Source organism: Geotrypetes seraphini, chromosome 13, assembly GCF_902459505.1.
Source record: "Geotrypetes seraphini chromosome 13, aGeoSer1.1, whole genome shotgun sequence".
In the NCBI taxonomy this organism is placed as follows: Eukaryota; Metazoa; Chordata; class Amphibia; order Gymnophiona; family Dermophiidae; genus Geotrypetes; species Geotrypetes seraphini.
The window spans coordinates 57,529,480-57,543,946 of NC_047096.1; the positions used below are offsets into that span (position 1 = coordinate 57,529,480).

General features: G+C 46.7%; 1 protein-coding gene across 2 annotated transcripts in view; it reads left to right on the top strand.

Annotated features, from left to right (window-relative positions):
• The first annotated feature begins 8,117 nt into the window (after positions 1 to 8,117).
• Positions 8,118 to 14,467, top strand: part of LOC117347359 (G protein-activated inward rectifier potassium channel 1-like) — a 67,397-nt gene continuing 61,047 nt past the window's right edge. For both annotated transcript variants that reach the window (XR_004536776.1, XM_033918186.1), the window contains exon 1: positions 8,118 to 8,973. Coding sequence is in view for 1 of the 2 variants with exons in the window: in XM_033918186.1 (XP_033774077.1) it covers positions 8,323 to 8,973 (651 nt within the window). In the remaining variant the exon portion in view is untranslated. The remainder of the gene's footprint in view (positions 8,974 to 14,467) is intronic.

Sequence of the window (14,467 nt, forward strand, 5' to 3'; positions counted from 1 at the left end):
TGATTGCCTCTTTGGAACCAGAAAGGAATTTTTTATTAAACTGGAGGAGCAGATTTGGCTTCAGTTCATTAAGGATATGTGCCTTCCTGTGGGTCACTTTAGACCCTTTAGACAATAATTATCCCCACTGAAAGTAATTCAAAATAAATCTTAAGCATTATCCCCTCCCCCTCCTTTTACAAAACCATAGCGTGGTATCTAGCGCCGGCCACGGCGGTAACAGCTCCAACGCTCATAGAGTTCCAATGAGCGTTGGAGTTGTTACCGCTACAGTCGACACTAAAAACCACGCTACAGTTTTGTTAGGTTCCATTGACTCATGTTCGCATCCTAGCAACTTGATGATATCATGAAAGTTTTCGTGGCAGAATACAGAAGTAGATGGCCGGGCCTTTCTACTGCGCAGTATAAATTAAATGTTGTTGCCGTTGTTTCATCAAATGCGATCCTTCATCTCCAACACTGCCCATTTGCTGCTGTCCAGATGGGTGGTACATCATTACTTTGACATCTCCGCTGAAACCCGTCCGCCTTGGGAGGCCCTGCTGATAGTGAAACTACTGATGGCATAGCTTTCAGCTTCACAGGTGCACACTAGCCCCAGTGGCACGACAAGCCCATGTACCATGACTGCTGATCTTAAGCATAGTTGACAGAAATCTCCCTTCAATCACGGTTGACAGAAGTTTGCAAGAGTTTTGTTCTTGTGAGGACCTTGTTCTTGTGTACAGATCTGCAGAAGAAGCCTTTCCTGTGGACATACGGGGAAGCAGGGGAAGCAGAGGTGTTCACACAGGGACCTGTACTCATAGGGGTCCCATGATAAACCAAGTCAGCACCTCTGTTGCACTCCCTTCCATCCCTTGGTCCGTCATCTCATTTCTCTTTCAAGTCCTTCCACCCATGGTCCAGTGCCTGTCCATCTCTCTGAATCCCTCCCCCTTTCTCTTTGACCCCTTCCCACCATGTTCTACCTGAAATGGTGTCTCTCCCTGAATCTACAGCTTGCCAGTAGCAGCAGCGATTTATCTGTGCTATCGGAGGACACTCCCAGAACCTTCCTTCTGCAGCATCTTGCCCCCAAAGAAACAGGAAATTTCATGAGAGAGGGTGGGCTGCCACAGAAGAAAGGTCCAGTAGCCCAAATGAATTGCTGCTGCTGCCAGCAAGCTGTAGACTTAGGGAGAGACAACATTTAAGGCGCAATGTGGGGGATGAGGGACTAGGGAGAGGGGCAGACACCAGACTATGGAGATAATGGTGGTTCATTTGAAATCTTAAGTCACCTGGGCCCACCCTTCATGCTGTTTCTCCAGCCCCTTTCCGAAGTTGATTCTTCAGCCCTCCTTCCTCCGATGCTGCTTCCCCTCATAATTATGAATAAAGCAATGAAAGATTCCATACATTGGAGATGGATGCCCAATCAGAGTACTTGAAATGAAACCATGGAAATAATTTTTACCATTATTATTTTATTTTTATATGAAAGCAGTGTACAGTCAGCCACAATAGGTGCCTCTCTATCCCAGGAAGGCTCGCAGTCTGTTTGTGCCTGAAGCAATGAAGAGTCAAATGACTTGTCCCAGATCAGAAGGAGCTGAGATGAGATGGCAACCAGGATCCCTTGAGTCTGCTGGTCTAATCATTAAGCTTCTCCTCCACTAAACCACAGAGCCAAGGGCTCTGCTAATTGGAACTGATTTGTCAATGGCTCTTTTCTCAGCCTTTCAGTATGTTGCCATAACATGGACCCACAGTAATCCTCCAATACCCTCCAGCTTTGAAATGCTGAAGTGACAAAAAGGTAGCATGCAGGTCCCCATTCTTTTACATTCATGAGCATTGCTTAACAAGTACATTGAAAGCTGAATGGAAAACATCATATTGTCAACATAGTTCCCCCACAATTAAATGAAAGAAAGTGCTTAATCTCAGCACTGGTGAATTCGAAAGGTCTAAAGCAGCCTAACATCTTACTGCCTTGATAGTTAAGGAATGATGACAGAGTTTCAGATACCCAGTTAGATCTGCTGTACTTTCTCAAGGAAAATCAAGCCAATCTTAATAGCTGTCCAGGGCAGGGGAGGGGATAGCAAGGAGGGAGTTTCTTCAAGTATAGACAGTATAAATATATATAGATTTGTAATTCTAGGCTCAAACTGCATCAAATATCTTTTTTACAGCTTGTGATTTTTTATTATAAGCAGGAAATGAATTCTTACGCTCTCTCTATTTTTTAACTAAAATCTTCAAAAGTGACGCACCAGGGAGTTTGATGGAATGGTGCAAAGTAGAATTACCTTAGCTTTTTCTAATATGATTGATCACTGTCAGCTTTTAATTTAAACCAATTTTATACACATTAGGAACCTCTTTAGGGAGGATTCACATTCTTTGCTTTTTTGTGTGCGATTGTTCTTAACAATGCATGAGAGCACGGAACTGGGCCTCCTAATTGATGTGTTGGAATGGAATGGCTTTTCCTACGACCAGGTGGGATTTCAGTAATGAGCGTGCATTATTTATAAAGCCACCAATTTTCACAAGCTGTTTGGAGGCACCGTAAGTGGCAGAATGGGACGAGACACGGGTCACAGCCTGATCAACTTCTGTTCTGGACAGCATCAGCAACTAGGGACTGGGTTGCTGGCATGAGCAACGTTTTAGAACCTGAGCTTGGAGCCTGTGAGCCAGCATATGCTGCCCTTTGCATGGGTTTCTGAAGCGAAGGGGTGAGGGTTGCTGCATGGCCTGGGACTGCATGGAAGCTCATAAACCCTGGTTCTACTACTGCTGCAGACCAGCAGCAAGAGGAAAGAATATATGGGTAGAACAGAGAAAGAGTCATGGAGGTGGGGAATTGGGAAGGAGTCATCACAGGAGAGGAGGAAGGGACCACTGGGGTGAAGAGAAAGAATGGGAGTTTTGAGATGGATAGGTGGAGAATGTGGCGCAGTGGTTAAAGCTACAACCTCAGCACCATGAAGTTGTGGGTTCAAACCCATGCTGCTCTTTGTGACCCTGGTCAAGTCACTTAATCCCCCCATTGCCCCAGGTACATCAGGTAGATTGTGAGCCCGACAGGACAGACAGGGAAAAATGCTTGAGTACCTGAATAAATTCATGTGAACAGTTTTGAGCTCCCCTGGGAGAATGGTATAGATGACTTAATAAATAAATAGTGTGAAAAGTTTCAGCCTCTGATAACCAGAACTGGTATCATGACATCATAATGCCTCATTCCTCATTCCACCAATAAGAGCCAACCTCATCAGTGATGTCACAATGGCTGGATTGTCCTATACTTGGTTCACTTCGACTACATTTTAATTTCTAGAGTGGTGCAGTGGTTAAAGCTACAGTCTCAGCACCCTGGGGTTGTGGGTTCAAACCCACGCTGCTCCTTGTGACACTGGGCAAGCCACTTAATCCCCCCATTGCCCCAGGTACTTTTGATAGATTGTGAGCCCGCTGGGACAGACAGGGAAAAATGCTTGAGTACCTGAATAAATTCATGTAAACCGTTCTGAGCTCTTCTGGGAGAATGGGATAGAAAATTGAAAGAATGAATAAAGGAGGGTAGGAAGCAGGGATGTCATGGCATGGCATTGAGAAATTTTAAGGTGAGATATAATAATAACTTTATTCTTGTATACCGCCACACCACATTAGTTCTAGGCGGTTTACATCAAGAGGGCTGTACAAACAGCAAACATACATATCCTATGGTACAACTATAATATTCAAGTACAAATCATTCAATTACATAGAATTTCACAATATCTTTCAAGTAACTAATTTATCAAATAAGAGCAGGAAGATGCTTGACATCTTGATGTATGTTAGGGTTTCACCAGTTTTTTCTTAAATAATATTCATCGTTGATGTGACGCATATATAATATGCAATTTGATTTTATATGTAAATATGTAATTGATACAGTGTGTTATTATATTGTATTGATTTGTACGATGAATGTTAATGTCTTATTTTGTGTGTTCATATGTAACTCGCCCTGTATAAGGACAGAGGAGAAATAAATAAGACAAAACAAAAACCAAACTTGTAGGGGTGGGGGGTTCAAAGGGAAGAGAATAGCAGATAGGAGGAACTGTGAAATTTTTTATTAGGATGGGGGGTAGAGTAAGCCTGGTCCTACCCACAAAGCAGACTACACATATGCCTGGAGTTGTGGTGGGACAGGAGTGTAGCATCTCATCTCATTTCACCCCCCCCCCTTCTTCCTGCAATAGGATTCAGAGCCAGCCTGTGGCCTTGAAACCCTGCTGCATCTCATCCTTTCCCCTCCGGGGTGAGGGGGGGGGAGGGGTCCTGCATTCTAGGGGCAAAGGATGCAGCAGTGATTCAGAGTGGGGGTCTGTGTTTCAAGGCTTTGGGCTGATACCAAATCTTCTGCTGTCTTCAGTTCGAGGAAGGTAGTGGAGGCAGGGGTGGGTTGGCTCCAGCAGTAGCAGACCTCATAGGAAGAAAGGGAGATGCTAGATATAGGGGGAAGGGGAAGTATGCTGGACTGTGGAGAGAAGGAGAGGTGTCAGACTGTGGGGAGAGGATTAAGTAGTGGAAGGAGAAGCAGAACTGTGGAGGGGGGGGGGTGTATTGGAAGTGCTTAACACAGTGGAGGGCAGTGGTAGGACAATACCATACCATACATTTTCTTCTATACTGCAATTTTCCGTTAAGGTTCACTGCGGTTTACTACAAGATTTAAGATCAGGACATGTACATTGGATGTAGAATTGGGGGAATCAAAGGGTTACAACAAAATTTATGGACTGGACATGAGGAAAGAGCAGGGGGTTGGCTCCTGGGATTTCGCTCTAGATCCAAGGAGAAAAGGTGACTCGAGGACAATTCAATGCTGGAAGCTACCACTACCCTCCCCACGCCAGGTCCAGAGAAAAGCTCTCTTCGAGACCACCTTTGAATTCCAAGGACCTAAAGTCTAGAACGAACTGCCGAACAACATATAACGACTTACCACATATTTCCAATTCAGGAAGGCACTGAAAATGCATATATTCTCTTCACTGCACTGACCTGTTATAACGTATTCATGTGTATGTGGCCTTTACATCAGTATCATTTCTAATATTATGTAAACCGCAATGATTCCTAATCGACATTTGCAGGATACAAGAATCAGTATGGTCTTAAGATTCTTTCTGAAGGTATTGTACTGGCACTGTTGTCCAGGTGGTGGGGAAGACCAATCCATGTCCTGGGCCTCTGGTATGCAAGCATTGAGTTGTGCAGCTTCTTCCTACATAAGCCTGAAAGGGGGGTGGGGGGGGAGAAGAAGGCCAGTTTGTACTGTTGGAGAGTTCTTGCCTTGAGGAAGGAATGTTTGACTATGATGTCTGTGATACATCCTGTGGAATTCTCCCCGCAGATGGCTTTGTGTACCTTGCAAGCTGTCTTGTACTGTATTCTTCTCTTCACAGGGAGCCAGTATAACACCTTCAGGAGTGGAGAGATGCTTTCATATTTGCCCATTTGGAAAATCAGTTTGCTGCTTTGTTCTGGAGCAGTTGTAATATTTTGCAATCATATTCTGCAATGCCTGCATATATAAGGAGTTGCAGTAGTCTAGGCAGGGGAGGAGGACCGCCTCAGTGATTGTTCTGAAGTTGGATTGGCTCAGACTGAAGAAAAATTTCTTGACCAAGGAGTTTATGTTGAGAGGTCAGGGAAAAGACCCTTTTTTGGTCAATATTATCGAGAAGGAGGTTGATACTGAAGTAAGAGCCTTTAGCAGACTAGAGTTCAACTGGGGACTGTCACTAAATTTCTGCTGGGGATAGGATAAAAGAGGGTAGAAACAGGGCTTGCTGTGGTGGTTAAGGAGAGATAATGAAAGGCTGGGTAGTGGCCACAGACAGGTTGAGAGGCAACAGGGTAGGAGCTGGGTTGGTGAGAGGATGAGAGGCCAAGCAAGGCAGGCAGGGGCTACGGAGCAGATGAAAGACAAAGGGGAAATTAGGGGGCTGGGTTAAATACAGACAGAATGAGAGGGAGAAGCTGAAATTGCAGGAAGGTCGGTGTTGTATGTGCTGGAGAATGGGGTGAGTGGGAGACGGAAAGCCAGTAGGTGGACAGATGAAAGGAAGATGGTGGGGGAGGGGCAAAAGAGAGATGAAATCTAACTGTGTGGATATACAGTATAGAGCAGTGGCGGCGAATCTTTGGCATGCATGCCAGAGGGGGCACTCAGAGCTCTCTCTGTGGGCACGCGCGCTGTTGCCCCAGCACAGAGTTCATTATTAGAAAGCCAGATGAATGCGAGGCCAGGCTGCTCCACCTACCCCTCTCCACGCGCACCTCAGGACATTTCTTACATTGCCCGCCCCTCGGCCCAGCAGCCCAATGGGAGCACTTCCTCCCCCCCCTGTCTGGGGTAAGGCGCGGCTCGCAGCACAGATGACAGCCTGTTGAGTCTGTGACGAAGGTGATTCCTGTGGGGGTTGGAGGAGGAGCATAGCTCACAGCATGGCATATCAGAGGGGAGCAGATTGTTGATTCAGGGAATAAAGAACAAAAACAGAAACTGCAGTGATGAAGTACAGGACGTCAAGTCTTTAATAAACAATTGTAAAAAATGAACATAGAACAGTTTGTTTGCAAAAGGACTGATAAGACCGGACCTGACATGGTCTGTGTTTCAAAGAAACACTCCTTCCTCAGGGGTCCTAATGTATGAAAATATATATGTCTGAGTGACATTAGTGACAGCAAAAGGGTATAGGTGCATTCGAGTGCTTAAGTGTAAAGACCGAAATGTGGTAGTGTGAATTTAGTGGTGATCATTACTTAAGAATGGTGATTGTATAAGCTTAGCAGGATTAAATCCGTGTATATATATATAGAGTAGGGATAGGGAATTCCGGACCTCAAGAGCCGTAGTCCAGTTGGGTTTTCAGGATTTCCCCAATGAATATGCATTGAAAGCAGTGCATGCAAATAGATCTCATGCATATTCATTGGGGAAATCGTGAAAACCCGACTGGAATACAGCTCTCGAGGACTGGAGTTCCTTACCCATGATATAGAGCAGGGGTGTCCAATGTCAGTCCTCGAGGGCCACAATCCAGTTGGGTTTTCAGGATTTCCCCAATGAATATGCATGAGATCTATTAGCACACAATGAAAGCAGTGCATGCAAATAGACCTCATGTATATTCATTGGGGAAATCCTGAAAATCCGACTGGACTGCGGCCCTCGAGGACCGACATTGGACACCCCTGATATAGAGTAAACGAGAACAGAAAACCATTAGAAAAAAAATGTATTGAAGACACAAAAGTGAGAATGCGGCTGAAACAACAATTCGTACCTAGCAAGTATCAGAACAAGAGAACCTGATGGATAACAACTGATAAAAAAAAAACCAAAACAGGAAACAGCTAAAAGGAAGATAGAAATGGCATCATCAACATAAAAAATTCATGCTTGATTCAGGGAATATCCATTTCTTAAAGTCAAACTTTGAGCTCAGTATTCATTGGCACTTTGCCATAAACAAGTGGGTTTGGGGTTGCAGTTTGGGCACTCGGCCTCTAAAAGATTCGCCACCACTGTTATAGGGGCAGGAGAGATGAAAGGGAGAAGAGAGGCTGGGACCCTGATTTCCAGTGTATTTTCCAGAGGAAGGGCTTTTCTAGTTCTCTGCAGCATTTGAGGTTCTGTGTGTGACAGAGTCTTACAAGATTCTCCAGTGCTGCCTTGCAATAAGTCAAATGTTGGTCTTTGAGTCTCAGGGGGAGTTTTGTAACTAATTGACTCTGATTTCTTACTTTACCTTCAGACTTAAGCGATATAGCTGGAGGGAGACTAGGACAAGCCGTGAAGTCACTATGTAAGATTGCTGGCTGCCCGATTCTTCGTCTTTTTCCATATCCAGGGAGGGTCCTTTGCTCTGCCGCCACCAGGGGGCGCCACGCTCTTAGTAATTCAAGCGGGGGAGACGGTGTCCATTAAACCCTACATTTGCCCCCCCTCCCCCTTACACTATTGTGTCATCAGAGCCAAAAGGAAGACTTTCTTTTTTAACCCCCCGATTGGTCCAGTTTTTCAGCCTTAAGGTGATTTGTATCAGAGCATTCTGAGGGAGTAGATGCTTCTCTCCTTGGGACCTCTTCCCCACCCCCCACCACCACTCCCGGGGAGGATTTTTCTCAGGGACTGATAGGTCCAGAGCAGCTCCTCCCCCGAGCGTCTGCTTCCAAATGCCGGGCTAGGGGCAAGTTCTTCCCAGCAGCGCCCCGGCTTGTAGGCAGCTGCCTAGCAGCCCGAGGCGAAGGGGCATGTCAGCCCTGCGCAGGAAATTGGGCGACGACTACCAGGTGGTGACCAGCGGCCCCCCTGCGGCCAAGAGGAAGAGGCAGCGCTTCGTGGACAAGAACGGCCGCTGCAACGTCCAGCACGGCAACCTGGGCGGCGAGAGCAGCCGCTACCTGTCGGACCTCTTCACCACCCTGGTGGACCTCAAGTGGCGCTGGAACCTGCTCATCTTCATGCTCACCTACACGGTGGCCTGGCTGCTCATGGCCTCCATGTGGTGGCTCATCGCCTACGTCCGCGGGGACCTGCAGCGGGCCCACGACCACCACTACACCCCCTGCGTGGCCAACGTGTACAACTTCCCGTCCGCCTTCCTCTTCTTCATCGAGACCGAAGCCACCATCGGCTACGGCTTCAGGTACATCACGGAGAAGTGCCCCGAGGGCATCATCCTCTTCCTCTTCCAGTCGCTGCTCGGCTCCATCGTGGACGCCTTCCTCATCGGCTGCATGTTCATCAAGATGTCCCAGCCCAAGAAGCGCGCCGAGACCCTCATGTTCAGCCGCCACGCCGTCGTCTCGCAGCGAGACGGCAAACTCTGCCTCATGTTCCGGGTGGGCAACTTGCGCAACAGCCACATGGTGTCGGCCCAGATCAGGTGCAAGCTCATCAAGGTGAGTGCCCAAAGCTTGCCTCTAGCTTCCGTTCTCTGGGCAAGTGAGGGGTAGATCATCAGACTGGCTAATGCTTTCCAGCTGAAAGTGCATGGAGATCCCCGTATCACTGTACCCTCCCTCAGCCTGCTCGACTGCTTGGAGGGAGCTGACAGCTTGCCTCTAGCTTCCGTTCTCTGGGCAAGTGAGGGGTAGATCATCAGACTGGCTAATGCTTTCCAACTGAAAGTGCAGGGAGGGGAGATACTGATCCCGATATCACTGTACCCTCCCTCAGCCTGATCAACTGCTTGGAGGGAGCTGACAGCTTGCCTTTAGGTTCCGTTCTCTGGGCAAAGTTTTTCCAATTGAAAGTGCGGGGAGGGGGGTGATACTGATCCCGATATCATTCTGCACTTCCCACAGAGGATCAATAACACATGTTTAACCATATAAAAATTAGAAGGACTTTAGGGAGTTGGGGCTTTTTAATTGAAGGAAATGGGTAGCATTTTTATTTTGACATTTATTTTGCCGGTCTCCCCAAAGGAGTCCAGAACGGGTTACAAGAGTACATTCATAGTATGGGTAGGACAAACTTTAGTGAGAAATACAGACTTTACAGCATTTACAGTATAGACAAAGGGGGTTTAGATTTCAGCATTTACAGTGTGGACATAAAATACAGATTTAGTAGGCATAGGGTTGCAACGTTTACAGTGTAGATAGAACATGGTGGTAACATAGCTTTTCTAGCAGGTGGGTGCATCTTTGTTGGCGGAGAATGTGCTGGTAATTCAGGTTATATTTGCGGTGGCCTGTGAGTTTAGAGAGGTCGTTTAGTGTATTAGGCGGTGCCTTTGAGATCCATCCGTCAGGGGTATAGACGCGGGCTGTTAAGGAGCTCTGATGTATTGTAAAAAGAATAATTAGCCACTGATGTGATGATGGTTACTCCAGGGAAGTGATGAGATGTATTTTAAATATGATTTGGCTTTTAAATGACTGCTGTAACTAGTTCCTTACCGATTGCGCTGGAAGCTCTCAGCTCTCTGCTGCACACAGTTCTGCCAAATGGGATGAGAGCGCTGCAGTCCTCTTGTGCAGGGTTATCAGAGGGGAATAACAGGACACACAGTGCCCTGTACTGAGAGCCCCTTCCCTCTGAATTCTGGACAGATGTGGCTGACTGTCTTTTGGCAGAGACTCAGCACCCCCACACACAAAGAACCGACTTCCAAGCCGTGGCTCCTTTAAAGATGTACAGTGGAAATCAGACCTCCCCCCCCCCCCACCCACCCCATGGGCCCCTCTCCATCCGTCTTGCAAAACTGAATCTTCTCTTACCTCCTACGCCTATTTAAAAATCTGCAAATTCCACTCACTTAAAAATGCCTGGGGGTAGGAGATGAGAGATGGAGTTCAAGGAAATCCGGAGCATTTAAATTAAAAAAAAAAAAAAAATGCTCACCTCCTGGTAAAAGGCAAATTTACTATATCGAGTTGGTATATGGAGGCTGGATCCTTCTCTAGTAATAATGTAATTCTAAGCACATTATTACGATTTCATTTTGAAAGTTTGAAAAATAGGTGCATGCAGGTGAAGCCCCGGCAGGATATTTCCATAAGCTGCTGTCTGCCACAATAAGTTTTATGAATGTTTATGCATGGGGACCAGAGTTGAAGAAAATCTGAAGGCACATTTCTCTGCCATCACTGGAGGGAATTCCTGCACCCAAGAGGTTAATTAGCCTTGGTCTGCTTTTGCCCGCTTAATTAACAAAATATGGCAGCTATCATGGCTGAAGGTTGGCAGCTGTCAGCTGTTGCCTTCCAGAGCTTGTAAGGATGGGTTACATTGACCCAGACAATATTATGTTTGCACTTCCAAGTCCAGAACCAGAGAAGATATCTTTTCCATACAGAAGCCATATGTGCAGAGTGAATAAATCATGACTGGTTGCCACTAATACCCCTTTCTTATGAGGGGGTGCTGAACAGTTCTCAGCCCAAGCAAGGCGAGAATGAATGATGTGGGTATGCTTCAATCAATGATCTGAAACAATGTCAAAACAGAGAATTTTGTTTCTGCAAATTGGCACTTAACAAAACAAGATACCACTCTTTTCAGCTACAGTGGCAAAATAATGCTCAGCAGTTAGAAAGTTGGTTGGTTGGGCTGAGGAGTGAGGACTTTGTATGTAATAAAAGTGAGTCCAGTACAGGACAATCAAGCCATTGTGAGATCACTGATCAGGTTGGCTCTTATTGGTGGGATGAAGCATTATGACATCACAGTATCGGCTCTGCTGAAACTCTTTACAAGGGAGTACTGAAAAATTCTCAGCCCAAGCAAGAAGAGAATGACTTGGACATGGTTCAATCAATGATATGAAACAATGGCAAAAACAAAATTTGGTTTCTGCAAATGGGCACTTTACAAAATTACTGTGTATACTTGAAAATAAGTCGATCTGAATATAAGTCGACACCCCCATTTTACCCCCCAAAAAGGAAAAATGTAATGACTCAGATATTCAGGGGCTTAATATTCATGTGCCCTGCCAGACTTTGCACCAGCCCCCCTCACTTCCTGCCAAGCTTTACTCCCTGTCCCCCCTCCCTCCCTCCCTGCCCTGTACCATCTCCCTCCCTCCCGATGCCTTGCAGGCCTCCACTGGGCCTGCTGTGGAACCCAGTGGTCCAGCGGTGGGCTGGGATATGAGGGATCCCCCGCCTCCCATCCCAGCCGAATCCAAAAAACATCCTGAGAACTCGCAGCAGCCAATCAGCCAGCGGCCTTGAACGGAGCAGGAGGGCAGCTGGCTACCAGGGACCTGAAAGGTACGTGGGAAAGGTGGGAGGAAGGTGTGGTTGTCAATTTCGGCAGGCGCTGGAAGCAGAAGGGATTCCTCCTATACCGTCCATCGCGAGGCCGCCCAGGAGTGAGGAGGGGTTTGGGGAAGGCGGGGGGGGGGGAGGGAGGTTTGGATTTGGATGAGATGGGAGACGGGGGAATCCCTCATGTCCCAGCCCACAACTTGACCCCCAGGTCTTGCGGCAGCCCCTGTGGATGCCTGCAATAGGTCCGGGAGGGGGGTGGGTAGCCGATGGCTGAGACCCACATTTATGGGCCATTTTTTGGCCCCAAAATCTCAGTTTATATTCGAGTATATGCGGTAGATAACACTCGTTTCAGCTACAGTGGCAAAATAATAGTCAGAATTTAGGAAGGTGGTTGGGTGGGCTGAGAACGTTTGCTTCCCTAAAGAGATTGGATCCAGATCTGGTTAGATACTTTTGTATGCTCTACAAATGCCACTGATACATTTCTTTGTTTGCTTAGCTTTTAAATGGGAGCAAAGCATGCATATACCTAGATTTGGAGCAGTTTTCACATTGATCCTGTTAAAATATAAGCTTAGCCTTAAAGGGGGTGGATATCTGGTCCTTGACTGACTTCTCTTTGTGTGACTGTAACTAGAGAATGACACAGGGACAAATTTGTCCCCGTCCACTCAGAAACCCAATTGCTCTGCCTTAACCGCACAAGCCTTGTAAAGTGTTTGAGGCTTGTGGAGATGAGGACGGAACTTGCAGGAATGGGACGGGAAAAATTTGTCCCCATGTCATTCTCTCACTGTCCCTTCTCAGAGTGGGTTTGCCCTGCACTGTTCGTAAGAGCAGACTAGATTCAGTAAATGGTGTCCAAATTTGGGTGCCAAAGAAATGTGCATTGAATGCTATTTTATAAACGGTGATCTGTTGGGTGCCATTTTTAGAACAATGCATAGCGCTGAGATCCACATGTAAGGCCGGGCACAAGTATTCACTGAAAACTGGTGGAAGTCCCCATATGTAAATTAGGCACAGATTCCCTGGATTCAAGTTTCAAGTTTATTTTAAATTTCTTAGGCGGTGTACAAAATCATTAAAAACATTTGATTAACTAAAATACAGTTTAAAAAGAATAATAAACAAACAACTTTCTGAGACGTATAAAAACCTAATACAAACGGGAACAAAAGGCTGGAACTACAATATGCAAGGAAAAGAAAACATGGAAGGAAAAACAACCTAGTTTCTAGGTTGCCCTTAAAAGGGCAGTTAGGTTTCAAAGGCATCAAGAAAGAAGAATGTCTTTAACTTTGATTTCTCACGTAGGTAATTGAGGATGCTGTTCCAGAGAGATTGAAGACCTCATTGTGCCATGCCCCCTTTTTAGTTATCACCAACGCTGAAGTCAGCAGCCACTGATTGTATGTCAGTCATGCAGTGGTGCCCGTTTGAGAATTGCACCTCCAAAATCTAAATAGTCCAGGGCTTGCCATCAGCTGATTGCGACAGAGGAATCTCTGATCAGCTGAGCCAGCATCCCAAGATGCACTGGGAGGGGCCTAAGGCCCTTATTGGCTTAGGGGCGTTAGGCCCCCTCCCAGTGTATCCCAAGATGCACTGGGAGGGGGAAGAGCCACCATTTTGAAGAGGCAGCCCTTTCGGCACGAAGGAATGGGCATCCCTACTGCCAATGTTTCATCCAAAGGTACAGGGGGATGGGGATGTTAGGGGGTGTCGAGGGGTGTCGAGCTCAGCGGGAGGGGGTGCTCTTTGGAGGGGGATTGGTGGCTGGGACGGAGGGAGAGAGGAAATGGGGATTTCCCTGGTGGTTCAGCTGATCTCAGCAGGGGAATTCCCGATCAGCTGAACCTGCAGGATTCCCTGAAGCTGCACTTTTGGGGAGTTCTGCCGGCTCAGCTGATCGGGAATTCCCCTGCTGTGATTAGCCGATGGCAAACTCTATACTCTTTTCAGGATCCACCTGGGAAAGACAGGTCTTCCAGGCCTACATTTCTGGCGCCTGTCTGCATGAATCATGCCTACATAGGCACTTTAGGCAACCTAATGCCGCGTCCGGTGTTGGCCATGCCTTCTTTGGCGTTCGGCAGCCTAAAGCACCTATTTAAGCGTGATTCCAGCACCTTTTATTTAGGCTCCTGTAGGTGCTTTACTTTTACCGTATTTCACCATTTTAAACAGCATTGCTCAATTAACAGGCGCTTGTAGGGTGCCTACGGGTGTCAGTTTTGGTGCCGTTTATAAAATATCCCCTAAAAGAGTTGCATGTGCATCGTTATAGAATAGCGCTTAGCAAGGTGTGCGTTCAAATCCAAATTAATGTCAATAATTGATTGGTGCTAATTGGCTCATTCAATTAAATTGCTTGCAAAAATCAGGTGTGCTTGCAACTTTGGGGCGCCATTTATAGACTCGGGGGGTGGTTACTTTCCCTGAGTACATTTTTTGTAGCCAAGAAAAGGTGCCAGTACGCAAATGGAAGGACTATCCTTCAGGGATGGAGTGGTCACAGTGGTCAGGTCCCCTGCAACCAGCCACAGCATCGGTGCAAAGGCAGAACTGGTGGGCGGAGCCTGGGTTCTTTCATTGTACCTGGGGAATTACAGTAACCCCTGAAAAAGAGCCCCCCCTTTACCTAAATTGTTTCATGCTAAATTAT